General features: G+C 46.0%; 1 protein-coding gene across 2 annotated transcripts; it reads right to left on the minus strand.

The window, feature by feature from the left end:
• Positions 1–1,168: 1,168 nt before the first annotated feature.
• pcdh18a (protocadherin 18a) lies at positions 1,169–9,439 on the minus strand. 2 transcript variants are annotated; one of them, XM_058640869.1, is made up of 4 exons: positions 6,076–9,439; positions 5,315–5,403; positions 4,497–4,669; positions 1,169–2,852 (listed from the first exon to the last, which is right to left on the minus strand). In XM_058640869.1, exons 1-4 carry the CDS (start codon positions 8,566–8,568, stop codon positions 2,014–2,016), a joined length of 3,594 nt encoding a protein of 1,197 aa, XP_058496852.1. In that variant the 5' UTR covers positions 8,569–9,439; the 3' UTR covers positions 1,169–2,013. The 2 variants fall into 2 exon arrangements, with proteins under 2 accessions (XP_058496852.1, XP_058496853.1); XM_058640870.1 differs by having other exon boundaries at positions 5,315–5,370; positions 6,076–9,438.
• Between the last annotated feature and the right edge of the window lie 404 nt (positions 9,440–9,843).

A 9,843-nucleotide genomic window follows, 5' to 3' on the forward strand; every position in this document is an offset into this window, starting at 1 on the left:
TAACATTTCCCCTCATTTCCAATTGTTATGGTTAACAAAGTCCACAGCTAAATAAAGATATGACAGTGGGAAATGTCAAACTACCTTTCACAGCAACACTTCGGACTCACTTTGGCAGGAAAAGACCAACACACAACACAGATAGGACAGTGATGACAACAAACTATAGCAAACGCTACTATCAGTCATTTAGTTACACCTGGCCTATGCTCTGCATGAGCTGTTTATTGTCAACAAGCACGTTTTAAAATCATCCCATGTGCAATACCATCCTGTATCTACAAGAGGGGCATTAGTAGTAATTCCACATTAGGTCTATCTGGTGTACAAAAAGCTAAATAAGCATTTAGCATGCTTTAGTTTCCTTCACTCACACACACACAGAGCCCCTGCTTGTTGTTTGTTGAGGGTAAGCCTCTTTAATGATGAAGACAAATGAGCTCATTACCTGGTGTTTGTGTGTAGAGTAAGTGTGGATTTGTTTTCACACGTATTCTACATGCACCTGCCAGTCTACGGTAACTTCTCATAAGTGTGTGTGTGGCCTTGTTTTCAAGGGGGGGGGGGGGGGGGGTTAATTGCTTTATTTAGCCTTTGCTGTGGAATGTTTCATCCTTTGGACACAGCACAGTAAAATCCACATTCATTTGACTGTGTGTGTGTGTGTGTGTGTTCTTGTTTGTGGCTGTGCTGGAGATTGCTCTCCCCGTGGTCACCAGCAACGGTGAGTGCAGGGAGGGACTCCCTTCCCACTTTCTGTATAATTGTGCCACAGGGCTGGTTTACAATATCATGGTACTGATGCCTCATCATGTGCAGCTATTATCAGACGCTGCTCATTTTGCACGCATATTTTTAGCCTGATACTTTCATAGATGAGAGCGATGGGGAGGCTGAAACTAAATTAATGCCTAAATACAGTCTTAATCTAAAAAGAACACTTGGGAATAAATTAATAACTAATGGTATGTGTATTAGCTGAATAATGCATGTAAAATTAGGTTTAATGAAGAATGTGGAGGGCTTTCCTTCAGCGTATGGATGCAGTGCTGCAGTTTTAATGCTGGACATTAGGGGGTGCTAAGAGACAAGGGGGGCAATTGGAAGCACTAGAGGAGGAAAACGAGAAATAAAATGACTGAAAAAAGTGATAATTTTTCAGACACAGTTATGGATCCCTTCACTTTATTTACCATTCCACTGGTCACAATGTTACCATACAAAACCAAATTCCAACATGGAACTGCATTGGAATGTGATATTATTAATACGCACACACGCACACACACACATTCAATAACAAAATTAAATACAGTTGTTTTATCAAATAACAGGGCAGAGGAGAGGAGACACATTGGGTGATATTAAGACATGCAGTGACAAATATAAAAAATAGACGCTTCTTTTCTTTTTCTGTACAAACATACATGGACACATATAAATATATAGAAGTAGAAAAAGGTGTATTTTTAAAATACAAAGGTCAAATTGTACAGTTACATTCCATGATAACAAAACAGGAGACATAGCACAATATTCAAGTGAGTTTTGTCTTTTTCCACAGACACTGTACAGTACTGTACATTGTAAATGCAAAAAATTAGATCACACGGCCGTTGTTGGTTTCCTCCCCATGGAGTCTGTTCATGCTGCTGTAAACATTACAAATACAGACAGGGTAGAGTTTTGTAGGCGGACTTCCATTTGAAATCCGGGAGCGTGATGGCGACGGGACGATCTGTTCCCGCAGCACTCGCTTTGACTCCACTGGGTCACCTCGGTCACGACTTCAGTGCCATGTTTTATTTCTCTCTGCAAGTCTCTCAGCACAGAGCAGCAAAGTTGATATTTGGTCAAACAAATGAGACAAGCATTACAGTGAACAAGAAACAGTCATCATATGGTTCATATGTATATTATGTACGTGGACAAGTAGAGCAGGCGTTTGCCAGAAGGTGTTGAAATGTTCCTCCATCACACAGCAAAAACCGTGGCTTCTTTATCGGTTCCTCTCTAGTTCTGTCTGACGTCCTGCAGTAGTTTGTTGATCTCGTGCACCAGCTCACTAGCGTCCATGCCGGCCTCGTGGCGGCTCTCGCTGCGCTTCCCACTTTGGTGGCCCTGATGAAAGACACCGTCAAAGTCATCTTCCTCATAATTCTCTGGGATTTCCTCCATGGCTGGTAGCCATTTCAGGTGAGGTGGCTGCCCAGCAGTGGAGGTGTTAGTGGAGGTTGAACATGAAGAAGAAGCAGAGGGAGGATTGGAAATGTGGTTGTTGCCTACAGATCCACTACCAGGGTTTAGATAGTGGGTACTCGCCGCCCACGCAGCCACGCCCGGAGGATAAGCAGGACCTTTCCCACCTGGCAACAACCCTCGACGGTTGTCCTGAGGAACAGCGTTGTTACTATGGTTACCGGCGACATTGCCGCAACGTCCGCTTCCCCTCTCAGTGGTTGACGAGGATGAGGGTGGGCTCGTTTCATTGCACTCTGTGTACGAGTCCATATTAGGGGGGAGGAGCCGCTGGAACACAGAGTTCATCTCTGTGAGGAGGGAGCCAGCCCCTCCTCCAGCTGCACATGCGTCATTTCCTCCTCCGGCGACGACCCCACCAGCCCCGCCCTCTTCGCTCCCAGGTTCCTTACCAAAAGTAGAGAAGCTCTTGCGGTTCTCCGAGTCAACCGAGGACTGGTCGTCATCGAGCTGTGGCTGCTGGGTGGACTCCTCACCCGGGATGTACATGTTGTTGCGGTAGTCAGAGGAGGAAGCGGGCGAGGAGAGGGGCGGCATCCAGCACTGGTCTGAGTGACCCAGGACAAGACATTCATCCGTGCATAGTCTCATAGCTGAAGAAAAGTAGATCACAGAGACTGTCAGGAGCACGTCCAGCCACAGAGAACATCTTTAACAATAAAACTGACTTGGAACATGGAATTACTGCAAAACAACTTAAAGTCAGGTGTGCAAAAAAACATGTTTGTTGCTGTCAATACACTTGAATAATACAAGTCATAAACCCTTAGACTGTGGTGAAGCAGTGTTATAAAACAAATACAATGCTCAGCAGGTAATGATACACCTTTTTCTTTTTTTCACAGTCAAGGAAACAAAGGTTGGGATGCTGTTGAGTCTGTCGAACCATGCCCTGTTACAATGCTTCATGCACAATGCCTGTTTAATATTTCATAGGACAGTGCATCAGTTTGTTATTAATATCAAAATCCCAGCTGAGCCTGGTAGTAGATAGTTGTTTTTCCTCTTGATCTCTTCATATTCCTGCTTAGAGGAGTTTTCTGGTATTTACAGAGAACAGCATGTATACCCCAGTACTGGCCAAATACTGTATATAAACAACCACAGGAACTAGACAGGTAAGTAAATAACTGCAGCATCCCATTCAATGGCATCACAGGCAGATGTTAATGTAATATTTGCCTGCTCTGCGCAGCATGAGCACACCTCCAAAATATGCAGCCGAGGCAGGGATTTGCTTGTTTAACGCTTTCATCATATTTAGCATGAATACCCACGTTTTCCGCATCTAAATAGAAAAATCTAAACAAATTAAGTCTTTTGGAGAGAAATGGGGATAATCCTCCCTCCTGGCCCATTATCTCCTTCCCCTCCCCTTTTACTTCATATTAGCATAAAAGATAGAGGAAGGGAAGGGGGAAGAGGAGGGGTGCAACACCTCTAAGTCTTTCTGAAAGAGAAAAAAGAAAAACCTCCATGTCTAACAACCCTCCCTTTATCCATCTCTATAAAGATAGAGAATGCATTAACAAGTACAAGAAAGAGAGGGAGAGAGAGAGAAATGCTGAGGAGCATTTGGGCACATAGGATAGAGCGAGGGACAGTCAGTGAACAAGAGTGAGAGAGGGAGAGAAAATAACATCATTCTAAAAGCAATTACTATGAATTCTCCTCAGTTCAGACATGAAAGCGCACCACTGTCACTCAAAAAAAGGGAGAAAGAAAAGAAAAAGAAGGACAAAAAAACAGCACCCTGAGACACATACTGATGAGTGACAGGCAACTCATCTCTGCTCCAGGGAGGATTTTACAGACACCACTCTATCTAAGGGCCAGATAACACACACACACACACACAAACCACACACACAGTAACACAAACAGCCAAACACACTGTAACCTCTCCCTATGTGATAAAAAGTGTGGAAATGAGGGCTGTGTGGAAGAATGGGGCTGAGTACAATGGGGATTGTGTTGGCAACAGGGCGAACGCAGTGGCTGTATAGGCAGGTGTACAGATAAATAATGGAGCTTAGGTCTGACGCTGTCCGCGGTGCTGAAACGTGTCAGGCAGGAGGCACAGCACATGAAAGGTACTCAGTGTAGGGTAATTCTAGCGGGTTGGACAGCTGAGTGTGAGGTAAAAACACCAAGTCAGGGTGTGGAAACAAAAGGAAAACTAAAAGTTACTTTCAGAGGTCACTGTCAGGTGACGGTGGGTTTCCAAAGAAGCTCACCTGGGTGGAGTCGATGATGCATTTCAAGGTGTATCAGGTCAGAAAAGCCCTCCCCCAGCAGCACTCTGTCCACGGGGGATTCCCTCCCCATGTCACAGTCACTGTCCCCCGCCTCGCTGTCCCCACGGCCACTGTCCTTCAGGCTGAACTTGTCCATATCTTGTAATGCATACCTGCAGAGAAACATATAAGTAAAAAGAAGATTAAAAAGACCTCACCGCTGAAAACAGGGTTGCAAATTCACATTCTGCAAATTTATAGCTGTGCGCCTTCTGTTTCGGTTGACAGAATCAATATCTCCTTATAGAGAAGACTAATGACACATAAATCCATCATATAAAAATTGAAGATGGAATCTTTCAAATCCCAAGACCAGGCTTTGCCCATAAATCCTGTATGCAGGTAGATCCTATCAATAAATCTATCACAACAGCCACTACTGGCATCAATAAATCTATCCTGTGGAGATCATAAGAGGAAAATTATGATGAAAGTCGTAATGGATGCACACTTCACAGCCCCGAACCAATTTTTTCAGAAAGAGTACTGAGAAAATTGTTGTGACATTCAGACAAATGAGCTGCATATTATTTTTGAACTGAATGGCATTGGTATGATAACAACTGGTATATGAAAGAAGAACAAAAATAAAAACATTAACACACCATCAAACCATGATCTACACGTAACTGACAAAACTTTACAAGAGGCCGTTGGGACATGTAGTAAACAATGAAACACAAGTGGTTTAAAAAGTAAACAAAAGGTAAAGTTTTTTTTTGGGGGGTGGGGTTGCGTGGGGAGATGGGGTAAATTACCTGTAGCTGCGGGAGTATTTGTTGCCACGGAAACTGGGTCTGGGCTGGTACTGGCCCTGATGAAGCATGGACAGAAGCTGTGAGACTTGCTACATCCAAAATAACAAAACAAACAAAATAAAATGAAAAAAGAAACAAAAGGGGGAGGGGGGGGATGAATAACAGATGGGAAATTGGGGGGGTGGGTAAAAAAAAGAAAGGAAGAGAGAGACAACACAAAAGACAAAATAATGGATGAGTAAACACAAAATGGATGATGGAGAGGCTGCTGAAAATGGATGAGACAAAATGGATGACGTTATAACCAAAAAAAAAAGTATAGATGGGGGTTGGGGGGTGTGAGTCTAGATGAATATGGAGACATATGACTGAGGGGTGAGTTGTGGTTATGGTGGCGGTTGTGGTGACAGGGTGTAAACAAGGTAAAGACAGAGACACATCTGTAATCATCAGCAGTTTTAATGAGTCAGTTTGAACTGCAGGGCAGCGTTGATTAAGTCACTGTCACACATGGAGATGAGTTAATTTGTTCAAACGGAGACAGCTGTGTGAGGATGAGAGGGCTGGTGTGTGTGTGTGTGTGAGAGAGAGAAGGAGAGGGGGAGAGAGAGAGAAACTAAGACTACAGGGAGGGAGAAAATTTGAAATGGGGCCGAGGGACTACATTTGAAATTTCTGAGAGCAATTTACTTCTCTCTCGTTTCCCTCTCTCTCTCTCTCTCTGTGTCTCTGTGTATTAGAGACTGTGTGAATCTGCTCACCTCTACTGGTGGAGTTGCGTGTGCCAGCTCCAGGGCAAAGCTCTCGGGGATGTGATTGGACGAGATGGTCACCAGGCTGTTCAGGGATTGGCGGCTATGATGGTTCTGCCTGCTGCCTATCTGTGCCCGTTCCATTGGGGGGGTGGCCGAGGGCGAGCGGTGATGAGCTCTGATTGGCAGGGTCCCGTTCACCGTGGGAACCAGGGTGATATCACCTTTGTGGATTTGGCGCGAAGGCTTCTTTGGGTGGTGCTGGTGGGTTGACTCGGCCACTCTGCAGTTGTAGGAGTTCCTGGTGTCTTTCTTCTCACGGTTGCAGCGGGCAGCAAACACCACCATGATAACCAGAAGCAAGGCACAAATAGCCCCCAGGGAGATGATGATAATCAGCGATACATCGAGTGAAGACTCCCCCTGGTCCATGACTTGGACGTGGTTCTCCATGTTCTCATAAAGGGTGATTTTCAGAACTGCCTTAGCACTGAGGCTCTCGCTTCCCTGATCTCTGACCATGATGGTCAGCTCCGCGGTCTCCTGGGGGAAGTTCTCCAGGCTGATGTTGGCAAGGATTTCACAGGTTCTTGGGTTGATGAGAAAGAAACCCTGCTCATTGCCACTGACGATGGAGCAGATGAGCTCAGCGTTAACACCTGTGTCTCTATCAGTCGCCCTGACCGCTGTTACCAGATGCCCTGCCTCTGTGAACTTTAATGCCGGCACATCAGCAGTGAAGTTCCACAGCTGGGGAACCACAATGACTGGGGGGTTGTCGTTCTCATCCAAGATGTTCAGAATGACGGTAGTGTTACTCATCAGTGGTGGCTTTCCAGCATCTTTGGCTTGCACAACGAAGGAGATACGGCTGACGTCCTCACGGTCAAATGTGCGTAGTGCGTAGATGGCGCCATTGGAGGGATCGATGGTGACGTAGGTGGAGATGGAGCTCCCATGAACAGAGTTTTCCAAGATGGAGTAGCTCACCTGTCCATTGGTGTCCAGGTCAGGGTCAGTGGCAATGATAGAGGACAGATATGCTCCAGGAGCATTGTTCTCGGATTTAAAGATCTCATATCGCCCTTTCTCAAAACGTGGTGCATTGTCATTCTCATCAGTCACATGCACAGTGAAATGTTTAATGGTCGAGAGACTGGGAGTCCCCTGGTCCTCCGCCACCACTGTCAAACTGAACTCTGACCTTTTCTCTCTGTCCAGAGACACATTGGTCAAAATCATATAATTGTTCTCATAAGTCCTTTGCAGCTTGAAATAGCCCTGACCATGAAGTTTGCACTCTACCTCTCCATTCAACCCAGAGTCCAAGTCCTCCACTCTGACCAGAGCTACGAACGTGTCCAAAGAAGAAGCCTCAGATATGTAAGCTGCATCACCATTCCCCTGAGAGGACATGAGGGTGATGCTAATGTCTGGTTTGTTGTCGTTCACATCTACCACTTTGACCAGGATCTTACAGTGAGCAGGCATCGAGTTCGGCCCCATGTCCTGCGCTTGCACGTCAATGTCATAGGAATTTGTGGTTTCATAGTCCACGCGCCTGATGAGGGTCAGGTGACCGCTGTCGGAGTTAATTTTGAAAGTCTCCATTATTTTAGGAGACACGTGACTGCTGAAGGAGTACACTATTTTGGCATTGGTGCCCTCATCCAAGTCAGTGGCGTTCATGTCAATGAGCAGAGTGCCAACAGGTGAATTTTCAGGAAGATTTATAACATATGACGATTTGTCAAAAACTGGGCTGTTGTCGTTTGAGTCAGCAACACTGATTTTGAGGAGGGTCGAGCCGGTTCTCGGGGGAACGCCCCTGTCAGAGGCCGTGTACTGAAGTTCGTAACTGGAGCGTACCTCGCGGTCCAACTCCCTGAGCACCACCAGCTCTGCGTATTTGGCTCCGTCAGTCCTGGACTGGACGTCGACCTTAAAGAAGTTGTTGGGCTCTAAGGCGTACGTGTAGAGCGAGTTCTCCCCGACGTCGGGATCCGTAGCGCTGTCCAGGGGAATGCGCGCTCCCACGGCCGCGCTCTCGGAGATCTCAATGGGGATTACTGCGCGGGCGAACTGGGGTGCGTTATCGTTGATGTCCAACACTTCCACCTCGACATGAAACAGTTGCAGGTGCTCAGTGGGGAGTGTCAGCACGTCGAATTGAATAGAGCAGTTGAGATTCTTCTCGCAGAGTTTCTCGCGGTCGATTTTGGTCCTGATGCTGATTTCTCCGTCCTGCTCGCGCACCACGAGGAAAGACGAGCTCCCTCTTTGCATCGCTCTGAAACGGAGCGACACCGAGCTGGGAAGTTTGGCCAGAATATCCGCGACATCATCTCTCAAACGGGCGATCACTGTGCCGACCTTCTGCTCCTCAAAAACCTGATATTTCAGTGTCTTACCGGTGACGAGCTGTGCTGCCAGTGTCCAAATCACCAGAAGTTTCCACATTCTTGTCGCAAAGAAGAGTCCGCTCATTTTTCCTGGTCGCATTTCTGTGGAAGCCCAAAAAAAGAAGAGTGGTCCAAAAACGAAAATCCCAGTTTTAACTTAGAAAATGCTCTCCTCTCCCAGTCAGCAGCTGCATTGCTTTCTCTGCGGAGCGATGAGGGAAAACAATGTTGGAAAAAAATGATTGTTAAATACAGGACCGTTCAAGTAGCACTATTTGTCCACAAAAGCATCCGATTTTGTTTCTATCCTTCGCCCTTTTGATTCGAAAACGTTGCGCAAATCTAGTGTGAGCGAGAAACAGCTGAGAGCAACTGAAATATGTGCGCTCCTCTCCTTCTCCAGGCTGCGTCTGCTCTGTGCGCCGTGCGCTCTCGTGCGCTCCCTCTCTCCGTTTGAGGTGTCTCCGCGCACAGACTTGCCCAAAAATAACCCGCCCCAAACCAACTAGTTGTACATGAGCCACGTCCCACTTTTTCACATCCCGGGAAAGACAAACGCTTTCTTAAATCAAAAGCTGGCTGGTGGCCACTCAAACTCCAGAGGAGAGAAGAAGGGAGGCGCAAGAGGGGAGGAAAAAGAGAAAGTGGGGGGTAAGCAAACCCGCCCTGTGGGGTTCACTTTCTCCACTGTCGGAATAACGACCATGCCGCTACAATGAACAGGGAAGAAGATAAACTGGAGGAGAGAGAAGAAAAAAAGCATTAATTCTTACCCTGACGTGTTTCATTGCTGTAAACTCACAGGAAGGTTTACGACTTTCTCGCTTCGGGTCTGTTCTCCCCAGACAGCGTGGCGACGAAAAAAAGAGAGTCTAAATTCTCATTAGACAAGACAAAAGATATAGTCACCACAATAACCGCCACCTCCCTTTAAAGTCTTGATGTGCAATCTTTTAATATAGCATTTAACTCCGCTCAGCCACAAGCAGATGTCACCACTCACTTCTGCTTTGGTATTAGTGCGTAAACCTGCAGCGCGAGCCTCTACTGTATCTCGTCTTTTCACTCTTTGAAGTGGCAGCTATGTATATATATATGTATATATGTATATATATATATATATATATACATATATATATATATATATATATATATATATATATATATGTACTTATGTACTTATATATGCATCTCTCCTCTGTGGTGGCTGTCTATGGGTGAGAGTGAGAGTAAGCCTGGATATAAGCTGTGTGGAGAATCGCGTTGAAAGGGAGCCGGGCTCTAATGAATGCCTTTAAAGAGTTGGTCACGCAGAGGAACAGATCCGTCCCCGCGTGCACAAATCTGTTGAACATCACTTCAAACTCTCCACAGG

Source organism: Solea solea, chromosome 10, assembly GCF_958295425.1.
Source record: "Solea solea chromosome 10, fSolSol10.1, whole genome shotgun sequence".
Taxonomy (NCBI): Eukaryota; Metazoa; Chordata; class Actinopteri; order Pleuronectiformes; family Soleidae; genus Solea; species Solea solea.

Coding starts and splice junctions, on each gene's coding strand:
- pcdh18a (XM_058640869.1), bottom strand. CDS start 8,568: ATGCGACCAGGAAAAATGAGCGGACTCTTCTTTGCGACAAGAATGTGG. Junction 4,670..5,314: donor AAATACTCCCGCAGCTACAG/GTAATTTACCCC, acceptor GTTTCTCTGCAG/GTATGCATTACAAGATATGG. Junction 2,853..4,496: donor GCATCATCGACTCCACCCAG/GTGAGCTTCTTT, acceptor ACTTTTCTTCAG/CTATGAGACTATGCACGGAT.